At 33.0% G+C, this 17,296-nt stretch overlaps 2 protein-coding genes across 3 annotated transcripts in view; one reads left to right on the top strand and one right to left on the bottom strand.

The window, feature by feature from the left end:
* Positions 1 to 17,296, bottom strand: part of LOC108908830 — a 40,903-nt gene that overhangs the window by 11,348 nt on the left and 12,259 nt on the right. The window lies entirely within an intron of this gene.
* On the top strand, positions 11,869 to 16,305 carry LOC108911419. The gene is made up of 8 exons (XM_023455088.1): positions 11,869 to 11,949; positions 12,125 to 12,349; positions 12,428 to 12,683; positions 12,774 to 13,014; positions 13,190 to 13,470; positions 14,223 to 14,408; positions 14,585 to 16,131; positions 16,239 to 16,305. The coding sequence occupies exons 2-7, from the start codon at positions 12,156 to 12,158 to the stop codon at positions 15,713 to 15,715; spliced, it is 2,289 nt and encodes a 762-aa protein (XP_023310856.1). The 5' UTR covers positions 11,869 to 11,949; positions 12,125 to 12,155; the 3' UTR covers positions 15,716 to 16,131; positions 16,239 to 16,305.

Below are 17,296 nucleotides of genomic sequence, written 5' to 3'. Positions count from 1 at the left end.
GCTAAACAACAAGAAGCCACTATATATGGTGTTAAAGTGGATGGTTTATTTTCTAAAACAAAACAAGTATTTTAATTCCACGGCTGTTATTACCATGGATGCCCTAGCTGTTTCTGATATAACAGAGGTCAATCAGAACGGGTAACACCAGCACGTATTACAAATATCAACAATGTGAAAAAATTAAGCATGTCAACGTGTGCTCTCTTTATCCCTATGTCTGCAAATATGGTAAATTTCCCGTGGGCCACCTTGAAGTCTACATTGGTGATAACTTTGATCAATTAAGTTTAAAAAGAACTGTTAGAGGAATCAAATGTAAAATATTAACCAGCGAAAGATCTGCTTTATTCCGTACTTCCAAAAAAATTGAAGAGTAAATTATTGTCTGTTATTTGTAGTACCTACATGTGGTGAAGAAATGAATCAGGGAGAATGTACACATAATGTTGAACGTTGACGTCATCGAAGCCATTGAAGCCTTCCAAGCCATCGAAGCCATCCAAGTCGTGGTCGAATGGAAAAATCGCAGAAGGTGGATTATCAATCCTCCGCGTTGCCTCAGATACTGCAAAAACACGCACGGAAGGTGGTGGCGCAACGCGCTGTTACATCCCAGGATGCTACGAGTAGTCGCAAAAGCTCATGTTGACAAGAACAGTGAATACGTAAAAATGCGTCGAAATATTGGAAACATCCAGAAAAAAAGGGCTTTGTCGCTTTTTCGAAACGCGGGTATGTCGATTCCTGAAGAATGGATTGTGTACCGGAATTACAAGTAGTTCAAAGATATACAGTTACAGAAGTAAAGGCCAAGAAGTGATTTTTACGGTAGAGGTTACAAGGGAGGGGCACTTTATTTGCTCCATCACGATGTCACTACTACGTGATAACTTCTTTAACTGTCATTCGGGCCTTGAACTTAGAAAAGGCTACTTTCCACACTATTTCAATAGAGAAACAAATCAATGAAAACAGAATATCAACTGGCAGGACTATGTTGCAAAAGGATACTCAAGAAGTAATCATTCAGCACTTTCGAGCTTTGAAGTCCTTATTTCGGGATTATTTTCCAAACCCAGACCACAGTGAAAATTGGAATATAGGCCCATTTCATGTAAACGTTACAGACGTCACAGGCCTGTTTACCCAGGAAAACCAATTAATTGAAATAAGTTGTGATTCAACTTTAAAAAGAACATTCAAATAATGTACTTCAACAAACTTTTGGTTAAATTTAAAATCTGATTATAAGGAGTTATCGGAATTGGCGCTAAAGCAGTTGTTACCTTTCACCATAACTTATTTATGCGAAAAGGGTTTTTCCACTCTTGTATATATAAAAAATAAATACAGAAATAGGCTACAAGTAGAGGCAGATTTAAGGATCCAACTGAGCAACATCAACCCAAACAAACATTACGTAAACATTAAATTAAACATAAATACAATTATGAGAGTAAAATAGACACTTAAGAGTATTGCAAATAAAAGTATGATTATTGAAAGCGGTTTGGAAAGGCTGCAATAGAGGTTATTCGAAAGAGTGGATACCGTTGGAGAGATACCCAAAATATAATCGCCATTCAGTGGCTTGTATGCAAAGAAAAGTAGAGAAACGTAAACATTCAACATACTGCTAAACAACAAGAAGCCACTATACGTGGTATTAAAGTGGATGGTTTCTGTTATGAAACAAAACAAGTATTTGAATTCTACGGCTGTTATTACCATGGATGCCCTAGCTGTTTCTGATATAACAGAGGTCAATAATTACAAGATAATCAGAAACGATGGCTTTGAGGAGTGAGTCCACAGTAGCTAAGACAGATTGAAAATATCAATTTAGAAATATATTAAAATATAAATGATGAATTGCGAACGTATTCCAAAAAACACCCGTTAATTACACTTGCCCCTCTCAATCCTCGCGATGCTTTTTATGGTGAAAGAACGGGTAACGCTAGCACGTACTACAAATGTCAACAATGTGAAAAAATTAAGTATGTGTGCTCTCTTTATCCCTGTCTGCAAATATGGTAAATTTCCCATGGGCCACCCTGAAGTCTACATTGGTCATAACTGATCAATTAAGTTTAAAAAGAACTGTTGAAGGAATCAAATGTAAAATATTACCAGCGAGAGATCTGTATCACTCCGCACTTCCAACAAAAATGAAGAGTAAATTAATGTCTGTTCTTTGTCGTACATGTGGTGAAGAAATGAATCAGGAAGAATGTACACATAATGTTGAAAAAAAGATCCTTAACGGGTACGTGGACTATTGACAAGATGTTGAAAGCTACAGAAAAAGTTTACGAAAACGTTAAATATATGATATATGGAAGTTTGATATTCATTAATATGACAAAACTGCAAATATTTCTGGCCTTACTCAAGAACATAAAGACCATGTTGGACTTTTTGAATTCGCTGAAATCCTGGATAACCTGGATTTGCTTAATAGCTTCTGGGGGAAATTTGGCCAAAGAGAAAACTGGCCAAGACTAGGATTTTCTGAGACCCAAGCGAACTGTCTGACAGGTTTGCAAAAACCTGAAATTATGTCAATACACCGCTCCCCATAAATGAAGAGGCATTTGAAAATTATGAACATAGGGACTAGCCCCTATCAACAGTAAAGGTAGTGATAGCCGCATATGTAACTGCACAGGCCAGGTTAAAATCATGTTTACCTCAATTAATTGGGTAACCCAGTTCTGGACTACGACACAGGCAGTGTTACATACGTGTCTAAGCCTGGTGTGTTCACAGGAGAATTCGTTGGGAATATGACTGACGAATTAGAATCATTCCGAAAGTTACATTATAGAGTTTGCATCTATCTGGTGGACCTAAAAATTATGCATAGTGTTTTCAACACATGATAATGAACAAAAGGTGATCTGTAAAGTCGACCATTACAAAAATCCTTTCAAGAACTCGTTTTACCCGTATCAAAACCTTGTCATTGATGCGAGTCGAATCTCTTTTCGACAGTACATTCCCTCGAAGCGACACAGGTTCGGAATCAAATTTTTCCTCCTAGTAGACTGTGAATCTGGACACATAGTAGATTTATATACACGGGATCTACAAAGGAAATAAAGGAGATCTACGTGAAATTGGGTAAATCGGGCGATATTGTTGGTACTCTTACTAAAAATTATTGGAACAGAGGACATCGCCTTTACACTTAACTTATACAGTCAGACATCATTTAGTTACTCAAACCATCCTCAGTGTAATACTCTTATTCAACAAATAAGTATTTGTTAATATTTCGAGTAATAGTTTTCAAAACAAAAAATCTGCTGCTGACTCTTTAACTCAGTTCATGAATTGTCTCTGGTCCATTTAAAACCATTCACTATCTTAAAAGAAGGTAACGTCAAAACCAAAACTTTAGCAAAAATACAAAATTATATTATTTGTCTTCTTCCTGGGTACTGCTAAAAGGATAGATCTATTACTCCGTAGAGATACTTGAACTGCAGCTGATATGCAAATTGCTAGAAGAACAATCGAAAATGCAACTCCATAGGGTTACACCCTGGTTGATATACGACCGTTCGAGATTCGTATCTCGTTTCCACGAAACGAGATTTTATGGGGGTGTGTCTGTTCACAAGGGAATGAACTTTTCACTGTAAGACTCGAGACAGTCTTCAATGGAAATTTAATGATTGAAAATTATTTCAATATTAAAAACCTATTTCAAGTAAACCATCTTAACGACGAAAAGAAAAAAAAAATTCTAAAAATTTGTGGCGAGTTTAGTGACATTTTCTATGACGTTTTCACGTTTTCACCATAGAAACCTTTCTTAGCGCTATCAAACACATCATTTGCACTACGGATGAAGAACCGATATATTGAAAAAAAACAAAAAAAATTGGTACGCATATAAATTAAAAGCTGAAATTCAGAACCAAGTACGCAAGTTACTCGACAACAAAATTATACAATCTTCCATTGGCCCATACAGTTCACGCTGGAGGAAAAAGAAAATTCTTGACCTTGCCCACGGCTTTTATTAAATTGAAATGAATCCTAAATCTATTGAAAAAACGGCATTCACAGTCGAAAACGGACATTATGAATATTTGCGCATGCCGTTCCGCTTAAAAAATACTCCTTCCACATTCCAAAGAGCTGATCATGTCCTTATGAAGTATCTACAAAATGGAGTTTTTACGAAAAAAACGTTATAATTTCGCAAGGAATTAAGCCTAAACTAGATAAGATTAAAGCCATACAACATTATCCGTTACCTAAATCAATAAAAGAAATTAAAAATTTCTTAGGCTTCGTAGGATATTCCGGAAGTACAAATTTTGCTAAAGTAGCCGCACTCATTACTAAATTTCTAAAGAAAAACATGAAATTAGATATCCAAAATCAAGAATAAAACGCTTTTCAAAAATTAAAATCGCTAATAACCAACGCTCCAATATTAGCTTACCCAGATTTTTCAGAACAATTTAAGATAACTGATTTTTTTATTTCCCACGGAAAACCTATTTCCTTTTACAGTCGTACATTAAATTCAGCTGAAAGAAGTTACTCTACAATAGAGAAAGAACTATTATCCATTGGTGAATCATGCAAGTAATTTTGTCCCTATATCTTCAGTCAAAAATTTATAATCGAAACGGCATAAACCACTAGTTAGGCTATTTTCTCTGAAGGACCCTAACAGTAGGTTAACAAAGTGAAGATTAAGATTAAGAAGAATACAATTACGAGGTAAAATACAAAAAAGGCAAAATGTTATAACACCCCGTGAAGTACGCTTTTGTATTAGACGAGTATCAGGTGTTTGCGGTAACAACGCAACCACAAATTACTCGAACTCGAATATTCGAAGAGTAGCTAGTCAGCATATAATCCTCACAGAAACGAATAGAAAAGATGAATTTGTTTACTCAAAAAAAAAAGGGTAAAACTTTATTCCTGTACAAATGAAATAGAGGCTTTTATTGGTCTTCTTTTAATTTTTGGAGCTATTCATAGCAACAAGGAACCAGTTTACGTTCTATGGAGTCAAGACCTAATTTTGTGTCGTCCAATAGCATCGGCTGCGGATCGGCTAGGTCCATGTGGACTATCATATGGGTCTGGGGATCGTTTTTCTTTTGGTTTCGTGCTGTTAAACTTATACATTGTCGTTTCTGAGTTGGCATGATGGCTCATCATGTGGCTAAGGCGGATTTGTGTTTCGCTGAGTAGCAGCATTTGACAGAATTCATAGTCCTGTCAGGATTGAACTTTCTTTTTGATTTGAATTCGTCGCCTTCTGGTTCTGGCTGAATGTCTGTAAACGGCTGGACCATTTCGGGATGTTTTTCCTTCAACCAATTTTCTTTGAGAATTTGTTTTTTTAGAGTGAAGCTACTTGAAAAAAAAAGGATAGTTTTAGTGATTTTATATATTTTACATGGTTTAACATTGTTAGAGAATACGACATTGACAATAAATAACTACCCCCATTTCACTTTTTGATGTGCAGCTTCTATTAAAATATCAAAATTACAAAAAAATAAAGACCCATAGGTTACTGTCAACACAAAAATGATTATTAAACCACTCAAGCTTTACGAAAATTTAGACTTGCGGTTTCTTTCGAAAATGATTCGGTCATCTATAGAGAGGAAAGAGGAGAAGATCAAGAAAGTCAACAAATCGCCGATATTAAGTCCTTTAATACATCCAATCACGTTATTAGCGATTCCACTTTGAGCTACATCCTTGATGCGCTTATAGATCAAATGATTAACCAAACAACTGAATTTCAGGAGCGTCGCTCAGATGTGTTTATTGTAGAAAATATTTTTTTTACAGTTTAATCAATAATTTAAGGTTTTTAGGTTGGTTACTTGAATTCATTTTGCATGTAGGAGTGAATATAAATAAATTTATTGTTTGCGGAGGCCCCTCTCACATCAGATTGCCCAAATACGTTGAAAAAAAAAGTTGTCATCAACGTTTATAACCAGGATCAGTGTTGTTTTCTATGGGCTCTAGTGTCAGCATTGTTTCCTGCAAGAGAAAGAACAATGAACACTTCATCGTACCCCTATTATTCCAACAATTTTAATATTGAAGGTATTAATTTTCCGGTTAATTACGAGATATTTCAAAGTTTGAATTAAAAAACAATATTTTTTATAGATGTCTATGGCTTAGAAAGTAAAAATAATAAGACGACTTATACTATAATGGGACCTTTGCATTATTCTCAAAAAAATTTGGTGCCCATGTAAATTTATTATTTGTACCAGACAAGTGCGAATTGTATAAAAAAATTATTAAGATTAGTTTCAAGTCAGATTTCTAAACATTGACACAAAAAATACTTTTGTGATGAAAGATTATTACTATATCAAGACGATCAGTGCAATCATCTCCAGATAGTAAGACCTTCGAGAGAGCTACGTAAAGATAAATGCGCAGTATTTGTACCAGAAAATATATTAAAATTTGAAAACCATGAATAAATGAGTGCCTTTCCTAGTTTATGCAGACTTTGGGTCGGTTTTAAAACCATAGACACCTGTCTACCTGATCCTGCAAACTTTTATAATATTAAAACTCACAAACATGAGGCCGATTCATTTGAGTACATAATAAAATGTTCATTTGACGACATAATTCAAGATAGTTTCTATAAAGCGCCTCTCAGAAGAAGAGATTCATGAATATGCATGCCGCCGTTTGTGGTATATATGAGAAACCGTTCCGATAGGGAGAAATAAAACTAAGCCACATGTTTGTGAAACAGCTATTTTCTGACAGTGGCAGGGTAGATGTTATAGGGCAAAACAAAGAAAAGTATATTTCTTTCTCAAAACATATACATGTTGGACTATAAGATGTTTTAAAGAAAACATTTTTAAGGTTACGTTTTATATAGTTTCAAATTTATGGCTTATTCACCACATAATTTAGGTGAAAATTTGATATCAGACTTATTTTACCAAATATTTTTTTTCCTGATGAATCAAAATATAAGTTAATGTATCAAAAGGGTATATTTCCGTATCATTTTGTAGATTCTCTAGTTAGACTTCATTGCTCAGCAAAGATGAATTTTATAATGAGTTAAACGAAGAACACATAACTGATGCGGTTTGTAATAGAACTCAGGAAGTGTGGAAGTTATTCGGCTGTTGTACTTTAGGAGAATATTCAGACCTTTACTTGAAATCTGATGATTTACTATAATGGATTTCAGAATTTCCGAAAAATTTTTTCAGAAAAATATAAATTAGATCCAGCTCAGTACTTTACTACACCTGGTTTAGCATGGGACGCTATGCTAAAGTTAACGGGTGTTAAGAACCCATATTTCTTTACCTGCTCTTACACTAAAATGGTTAAGTTAGAATATTTGTGCCTCAGATTGTACTTTAGTTCTACGTTATCTACCTTTCTCTGTCACCCGAATACTTTCTCGCTTCCTAATTTGCGCACCTAGCTTAGTTTTCACCCGCCAGAAGTGTATGCTCCTGTATCAATTTTTGTTTTCCGAGAGGTAAAATACCGAAAAATTATGTGACTGTTATAGATGAGGTGACATTCGATATAATGTCTACATGGTCGTGCTTCTTTGTTCACCGTTTTTTAACTGCTGAGAATTTTTTTTATTCTCATAAATTAGTTATTTTTTATAACTCCCTAGAGTTAGTTTCGTCTGAGAATAGTTGAGTCCTCTAGTATCAAAACCCCTTAAATCCGTTTTTGATGAAGAATGAGATATATGCATCACAATATTCCTAATTTTAGTAGGAATATTTTGAAGCCTATATCTCATTTTTCATCAAAAACGGATTTAAGGGGTTTTGATACTAGAGGACTCAGTTGTCTTAGCTGAGAGAAGAACGAAATCTCGAAACTTTTTCTGAGACTGGCTGGCGCTCACTTGAAACAACAATGATAGTAAGTGATTGTTGCTGTTTTTATTCTGAGCTATCTGAGGACTACATACAAATAATACCACATCATATACGTACACATAAAAAAAATAATTACAAACAATATATTGAACGCCTGTCTTTTACCAACATCGGCTAAATCTTCCAAATATTGGGCCAAGATTCAATATCTTACCCATATCTTGTGCTACTGAGGTAATAACATCTTCATTTATGACGAAAGTTTTCCCCTTCTAGGTTCAGTATAAATCTTTAGGGTGACATTAATAAAATCGTCTGAATTTTTTCAATTTTTTATATGATCAATAAGCATCGCCTTTAAAAAAATTGTAATAAAAATATGTAAGATAGTATTTTTTTACACTCTGTATTACGACCCTATTTTAAATATTACGAGTTTTAAGTTAGAAATAAGGCACATATTCGCTCGGCATAGCAATTGGTATTTGTAAAAAGCTCGAGTGGCTAGTTAACGCCCAATGTCTTTGTTTAGAATTTAGATTATAAGTTTCAGACAGACTCTTTTATCTAAACTTTGAAAAGAGATCACTTTTACGTATGACTGTGCTGTGAAAACGTTGCGACTGTGCCACAATTGAATATTGGATATTAGGTGAGTTCTCTCGCTGAGTATACCTGTTTAGTTAGCTTATTCATTTGGAAAGTAATTGTTAGTTATTATTCTATTTTACGTTGTCAATTTTATTGAGAAGTTAGATATTTGATTCGACGAGTATCTGTAATGTACCTCTTAAAATTATTTACGTTACGCCTATGTATAATTATCATTCTCTCTAAAGTTTAAGGAAAATTTGTATATTAATGTTTACTTATTCATTTGATATTTCCTGTTATTGTGTAGGTTAAGATAAGAATATTTTGTGCACTATTAGTAAGGAAGTAATTATCTATATATGAATCCTTTGTGCTTAATCGTAAGTTAATGTTGTAGATATATCAAACCAATTATTTGTTTACCTTTCAGCGACAGCAGTCTAAATAATTGTAAATACTGTACATTAAAATCTGGTTGTACGCCAGTGATGTTTTTTCCTGTTGAATTGTATACAATTAAAACCTCTCTGCCAAAACATTCATTTATAATCAATCAACAAAACCAAGATATAACATCGCTGATATCAAAATTTATTATATTCAACAACTACCTCTCATAGTAATAGTAAAGTGTTATTCAAGTTATTAATAAAATATTAAAGAAGAAAAGGTGTCAGTGTCTCAATCCCCATGACAAGGAGAGGTTCCATTACAAAAAAATTGGTGTCAGAAGTGGGATCCAACAAGCGGAAAATCCTTCGAATTTTGGAAGAAAAAACTCAACTGCAGAGAACTTCAAGTGAACATTGTTCAGAATTGAACCCAGTCATCGCAGGAAATCTACCGGCAACCCTCGTTTTCAGGAACAAGACTGCCGCAGGAATCGCACCAGCCAGATGAGGTCCGGCAATTCCGTATCAAACCAACAACAAAAGATTCCATTATATATCATTAATTAGATTGCATATTCTTTTGAAGATATAATTAAGTGTCCTCTGCATATATTAGTAAAGTCATATTTCGGGATATACTCAGTAATAGTAAAATGTCATTTGAGGGTTGTTATAGGAAGGATTATTTTGTGTTAGTAACTGTTGATGAATTGCTATTATAAACTGGGGTGCTAAATCTGCACAATTGATTGGTCAGTTACTAGTAAGTTCAATGACATTTGATGTGAATAAGTTTTCTATGCATTTGAAGCATTTTACTGTTTTACTCGTCAGTACTGACAGTGTACAGATCCAAGGATAATATTTTTGAATGAGTCTTGTGATGTTTTTGTCACGGTACTCAGGTGGGGTGCATCGCGAGTTTGCCTTTTGCATCGTTAACACCTGGTGCTGGTGGGTCGGAAGAGTGTCCTCAGGCTAATCAGTGCCACAAGACGGAGACACTCTGGGTGGTGTTTTGAGAGTTTGTCCCTAACATCCATTGCACACCTGGAGTTGATACCTGGAGCGGCGTTTAGAACAATATGAAAATGCTTAGATCTGTTTAGATGTTTAATATACATAATAGTTTAGTGATACTTAATATCACAGTTGCTTATTGATTGTGCAGTAGATATATCACAGCCTGTATAGGTTTAATGTTAAATGGACACAGTCATAATTACAAACAGAGGCGAAGTACACTGATATACTCAGTAGTTTATCGATTCATTTGTTAACTAGATAATAGGGTGCTCAGGTATGCTTTCAAATCATTTACATATTTAGTACACTAAGAAAGGATCACCTCATCTCACCATCACAATAGCCAAGGCCTGACCTGCCACGTCAAGAGGCTATATCTGACAGAGGTATTTACGTTTTTCTTTACTTACACATATATTTACGCCCGCAAGATAGGTAACAAATGTTCACATATTTTCAACGACAACTGATTTCAACCCGTCTTACCATTTTCAACCCTTTATATCCCCTTGCGAAAAATATCAAAGCTTACAAATAAAAACAATATAGATTACTCAAAATTGCAAGTACAAACGACAAACGATTCTCTAGAAACTATAAATGTACCAAAAGTATAAACAGCTGAAACGGCTAAAGAAAAACCAAATCTTTTATTTGAGATTGAAAAGTATTTGAATATAAAGACACTAACAGAATTTGAAACCAGTGGAATTAATTGGAATGGTCGATTAGAAAATAGGGATTATTTCATTTTTGGAAGAAAATGAAGGATCAAAATAACAAATCGACTCTTAAACTCTACTACTGATCATGAAGCTACTTTAAGTTCCAATATGCCAGACTTAAGATAATGATAACGTAGATCTAGAGCTTAATTGGATATCTTTTTTTACTTACTACTTATAGAATGGATAACAAACTATTGGCATACACAACTCGCGAAAAACTATTTTTAACTCCATTAGTCGATAAGTATAATATAGCTGAAAGTAAAAGAACTGGTGCTGCCACAATTAAAAAAAAATGGGACAAAGAACATACGAATATAACTCTCAGGCCCATATTATTACTAATAAGAGGAAAGCCGAACAATTGAGAAAACTATGGAATAATTTGAAACAAAGGTAAGTTACTAGTAAAAAATGTATAATTTGCCATATTTATTTACATCTCAAGCTAAAGGAAGAAGAAACTAGTTATTTAAGAGATAATTTATCTATTTATAAATTGTATTTTTTTTTTTTGGAAAAGTAAGGAGACACGCACCAAGGAAATATAATATGTTGGAAACTGGAGAAGGTCTTCCAGTAAAAAAAAGGAAGACTCGGTTATGGAAGCTGTAGCTGTATCGGCCCCTCATATGAATGTGACTTTAGAACGTCCATGGGACAGTACATCCCAGTTTGAAGATAACCAACTTCCATTGTGTAAGAAAAATACTTATATTACTCAGGATTCTGATATTGCGATACAGTCAGGAACTACTGCGGATACAATCACAGAATCGTTAATGGATACATTTTCCCCCAGAGCTCGTACTTCGAGTGCGACTAGTTTTTCCCGAGCTGCTGCTAGTAGGTATTGTTATATGTACAAAGTGTATTTGAATAGTTTTAAATTTACGGTTACTATAGACTAAGTGTATTAGGATATAAATTGTTCTTGAAATGTATGGTACAGATGTTACTTCTCGACAGGCAAAACAAAGAGTGGACTTTTGGACACAGAACGTAATCTCCGTTTGAGAAACATGAGAGGAGTCATTGCACAACAGGCAGAATTACATGAAATAAAAATGAAAATCGAGAAAAAACAGCTAGCTGTGGCATCTAGCATATTTAGAAAAACATAAGGCAGACGAGGATTGTACGGTTCTGACGTACTAAATTAAGGGTATTAAAGCTGGAATTACCTAGCACCCCTCCCGTCAGCATATTTTGAAACACATTACGCTAGAAGCATAGCTTTATAAAACGATGCCTCATTGGTCAATTCGTAATCGTACAGTGTTGGTTCTACGCCGGCGCCGCACGAGTAAGGTTTGTTTAGACCAAAACACTTAACCAAACTTCTTAACAATTTGCAAATCTTAAGCCGATTTGGCGCGTTTTATGTGTGTTCAGTGTTTTTACAAGTGAATATTATTCCTATTCACGTTCTGATAAAAACCATTTTATTACATAAAATACGCTGTGAGGCTCTATTTTATTCTAGATATTTATTAAGTTGTGATTATTCAATAATTATGAACTACGAGGATATTTTAAGTTTTACACGAATAAGTGGTTATCAGTGTGAATTAGAAGAAACCAACGAAAAATATTTTATTTTGCGTATAAATATTAATGATAGGAACGAAGCTGATAGTTATTTAAACTTGTTTGAAGCACATACATTAACGAAGTGGATAAGAAATGGGGAGTTGGCAAATCCAGAAAGGTATGTAAACATAAGTATTTAGGTACTCGAAACAGTATCCCGACTACTAATATTCTAAATATTTCTTTCGTATTACAGGGTCGTTTATCATAAATACTATATGTGCCAACATAGTGCTGTAAATAAGAAGTGTAGTGCTCATAAAACCGAATTTAACACAGGCTGTACTGCAAAACTAGATATAGTCATAAAAAAATGTACTCCGGCTACGAAAAGAAATGACAAATATTTGAAACTGAAACCAGCACTCTGTGGAAAAATTAAGATAGATATAATACATAACCATACTATAGGAACAAGTGGTTCTCTAAAATATTTGAAAATGTCTAATGAGGTAAGGTGTGATTTCTGTCACTTTGTTTATGATAAATATAGGTATTGTATGAATTTTATTTATAATTGAATTTATTTTTTGATATTGTAGACGAAGCAAATATTTGAACAGTATTTTGACAATGGAATGAGTGCTTCTGAGGCTTTTCGCTATCACGAAAGCATGTTAATGTTTAATGAGAAGCCATGGGAGAAGTTAGCAAATGCTTCAATTAATCCCACGAAAAATGTTGTATATTATCTACACAGGCAATGGACATTGAAAAATTATGGAGCAGTTTTTGAACCTATCCCAAAATTGCAAGAGAAACTTACGTTTTATGAAACGAGAGGTGAGTTTATATGCATACTGTAGTGGTTTTTAATACTGTTATATTGATTATTTAGAAAATAGTATGAAATTGTTCATTTCTTTGAGCTTCTCCCCATTGAGAAGTCAAGTTTTATATTTTTTTAATTCAATTATTAGTAAAACAATATCAAGTAATAAATATTATTTTTTAACAGGAATGAAAGTGGTATTGGCAACAAATCCTTGGGCAGTAGCAGTAGTTACTCCAATAATGCAAAGAGCGCAGCAGTTGAATTCTTCTAAAGAGATTATATTTTGTGATAGTACTTCCAGTTGCGACAGTACTGAAACTACTGTTACTATTTTGCTAACGGTTACCAAAGCAGGTGCTATTCCAATAGCTGTTCTTTTACATGATGGACAGTCTATAGCTAGTTATGAGCAGGCCTATGGTTTGTTAAAGAAAGCATTTCCCTATTGTTTTGGGGGGAATACGGTAAGCAAATATATTTTTTTAACAATCCAAGTATATAGGTACTCTGAAACTGAATAACTAAAAAATGAGTAACATTTATGAATGAAAAAAATTGCATAAAACCACAATGCAAATATATAATTAAAAATATGTTTGTGTTATCTGGAAATGATTAGATAAGAATGCAATGGTGTTTAGATGAATTACAGAAAAATTACTCATGTTGTGGAAATAATATATAATTTTTAATTTTTGACATTTTCTAGCAACCACTCAAAATCAAACTACACAACATACAAAAATAAGGAGAAAATATTAGAAATTTGTAAGTATCCAGTATGTGTGTCCAAAACTGGTGTTATTCATTATATAGGCATAGCATGCAGAACAGGTGGTTGGCTTTGTAGGGTGTGGTATTACTGTAACAAAAAATTGTGTTTTTTTATCAGGTACCTACTTTATAAAGTGTATGATTGGCTTTGTTTAATATTAGTACATATAAAACAATTTTGTTACACATGCCTTGTGTATCAAAAGAGTTAATAGTTAAATTTTCGGTGAATATTCTATAAAAATTGTAATAATTTGATACCATAATTTGAGCAATTGCTTAAAAAATCATAATGATAGAATGACTACATGGACATATATTCTTATATTAGGTTTGGGCTATTTCTGCAATAAAGTAACATTGTACAGGTATCATTTTGTCTGGTTGTGGTTAATAGAAATATTCATATTTAGTATGTTAGGTAATGGAAATTAAATTGTAGGAACCATCATGTTTTATGACAGATGACTCTAAAGCTGAAAAAGCTGCATTGGCAAATGCTTATCCACAATCAAGACAACTTCTCTGTTTTTTCCATGTTTTGCAAAAGGAATGGAGGTGGTTATGTGAAAAGAAAAATGGAATTCCATTAGAGAGGCGACAGTTTTTGATGAACTTGTTTCGTAAGGTGAGATTAGTTCTGTAGTTAATTTGGGGGTAGTGTAAATCTACAAGAGGTATATGTTTAAGTTTACAGTAGAATTACATTTATAAAACAATTTACAGCAGATGTATATGAGTACTTTAATGAACATACAATTTTACATACATTAGATGATATATGTATTTTTCTTTCATTTATAGGTTATGTATAGCGAAACAGAAGATGAATTGAATATGATGATACTGAACTTCAAACAGTCATCTCAAGATTTCCCTAATTTTATTAATCGTTTTGAAAAATTTTATTTGAGATCACACGAATGGTTATACGTTCACCGTAAAAACATTATCATTAGGGGTAATAACACCAACAATTATGCCGAAGCATCTATAAGAATATTAAAGGATATAATTCTCCACCGAACAAAAGGATACAATTGTGTGGCTTTAGTAGATTTTATTTGTTTTGTCTGGGAAGAATATTTCAAAATTAAATTGTTGGATTATGCACATGACAGGAGGAATAGTATTCGAAATAACTATTTAAAATTATGTTCAAGAATGGTATCTGTAAATCCAAGCGATTTGTGTGATTTGGGAAATAATTTGTATAAAATAAGTAGCACCAAAGACTCCTCGGTGCACTATACTATTGATGTAGAAGTAGGACTATGTAGTTGCCCTTCTGGCATAAATGGAGCTTTTTGCAAGCATCAGGCTTATCTACATAAGCAGTTGAATATACCTTTTGTAAATGCTCCTGCAGTTACTTGTGAGGAACGTAAATCTTTGGGAAAATTAGCATTAGGTCTCGAATGTCCTAGCGATGATTGGTTTATGGATTTAACTCATACGACTCATTCCTGTAATTCAGTTTCAAGTAGCCAAACGTTAGAATCGGATCATGTTAATCCGCAAGCAGCATATACGGAAGTAATTCTTAGCAACTCGCCTGATGAAGAAAAGCGAAACAAGGATGATGCCATTTTACAGCTGTCATTGGAATTAGATAGAGTTAAAGCACTTGCCAGTGAAGTACCTAGTACTTTGATACAGAAGTTTACCAAGAAACTACAGAAAATGAAAAATTTCCAACAGTTATACTCAGCACTTAACGTTCCAACCAAAACTTCGATTAGGAAACAGTCAAAAATTAAAGTTCAGCCTACAGCTATATCCAGAAGAAGGCCAGGAGTAACTCGTGGTAGTACTAGGATACCATCAGGAAGACCATTCAGTGGCGTGAAGAATAAAGTAAAAAGGAAGCATAATATAAAATTGAATATCTTGGCAAATCAATCGAATGCTGTACTTCATGGTCGTGCTCATTAGTATAAATAAAAACTTTGACCTAAACAAGTTCTAAATAAATATGGAAACAGTTCATGGAGCACGTGATTAGTAAAAAATAAATGGATATATCAAAGAAGTTCATAAAAAGTAAGTGGCAAATGGACATTACTACTTAGATGTTACTAATTTTTTTTTTTATATGTATTACACCATCGATGGCCAAACTTAAAACTCCAATCCTGTTCTATTAAATGCACGGTGGTTGCAAAGAATTCAGACTACTACCCCAAGATACAAACCTTTTTCATATCGAAAAAATGTAGAACACAGAAAAGACATCAAAAATAAATAGTCTTGACAATGGCACATAATATTTTGTCCAAGCATGGTAAAACCTAATTTTAATTTGAATAAAGAAGAAACTATGAGGCAGAACATTTGGAAAAAAGTACTATGTATATATATTATGTATTATTTCTACATTATTAGGCAAATAAATGTCAAATGAAATTAAAAAAAAATGAGAATATTGTACATAATCTAGTAACATCTTTTCATTTAGCTTTTTAGCACTCCAGAAGACAGTAGCAGAGGGACTACCGAAACGTCAGCGAGTTCAGGCCCATTTCCATAAGATAAATAAGCGAAAAAAATTTTGAAGATATGTATGAATATACCTAGAGTGCAATATAGAATGGGAATAGAATTATTATTGTACCTATATTTAGTATATGTATTTGTTACTGTATACAGTCTGTGTCACGATAGAAAATTTATTTTGATATTCGACAGCAAGAACGGGGTTGATTACTTAAAAAACTTTTATCACGAAATATTAAATTTGAAATTTGTTATTTATGTCATAATGTCACATTATTTATCATTGTGAATTTATTTTTGAGAAGAATAGAGGTATTTTGAGTTTGCATTACTTTTTTGGACATTTTAAAAGTTTCATTCTTTTATTTTGTAGGTAGATATTTTTATGGCGGATGTGCCAGCATAAAATGAATTTATATAAAAATAAAATTGTTTGTCAAAATAAATTTTCTATCGTGAAATGGAGTTTATCTATTATTCTATATTATATTTATCTAATTATTATATATTACAATTATTAGATTAATTATTTATCTAATTGCTTTTTATTTCATATAAATTTGTGTATATCTAAATAATTATCTCGTAAGTTTCTTCCAGGTTGCTCTTATAAGTAGTAATTAAACGTGGCGATTAAAAAATAAAATGTTACACAAAAATTCACTATTTTAATTTATACAATATTTATAAGCAATGTTTCCTTATTCCTAATCCTAATCTATCTAATTTAATAAAATACTGACAATTAGTTATCGTAATCATAGGTAAGTAGGTACATTTTTAAAATTATTTATAAAAAAAAATAAATAGGTACAAATTTAAATAGGACAATAAAAAACATTTCAGTTATTGCCACTGTCTCAAATGTCGATTGAATAATTTATACTCTTGAAGTTAAATCATTAAAGTATTTTTGACAATATATAGTCATTTATTTACATATTAGTGGTTTTTTAATTCTGGCTAGAGTACTTTACATTCTAATTACATACAACTCCTATGGACAGTTACGCAATACGT

The sequence above is a fragment of the Anoplophora glabripennis genome, unplaced genomic scaffold (genome assembly GCF_000390285.2).
Source record: "Anoplophora glabripennis isolate ALB-LARVAE unplaced genomic scaffold, Agla_2.0 scaffold421, whole genome shotgun sequence".
In the NCBI taxonomy this organism is placed as follows: Eukaryota; Metazoa; Arthropoda; class Insecta; order Coleoptera; family Cerambycidae; genus Anoplophora; species Anoplophora glabripennis.
This window is presented reverse-complemented; position numbering and strand designations above follow the sequence as displayed.

What these genes read in the sequence shown, in the direction of transcription:
- LOC108911419 (XM_023455088.1), top strand. Translation starts at nt 12,156, where the DNA reads ATGAACTACGAGGATATTTTAAGTTTTACACGAATAAGTGGTTATCAG. An exon ending in GAGTTGGCAAATCCAGAAAG is followed by an intron (nt 12,350 to 12,427) that starts GTATGTAAACAT and finishes TTCGTATTACAG; the next exon opens with GGTCGTTTATCATAAATACT. An exon ending in ATTGTTTTGGGGGGAATACG is followed by an intron (nt 13,471 to 14,222) that starts GTAAGCAAATAT and finishes ATTAAATTGTAG; the next exon opens with GAACCATCATGTTTTATGAC.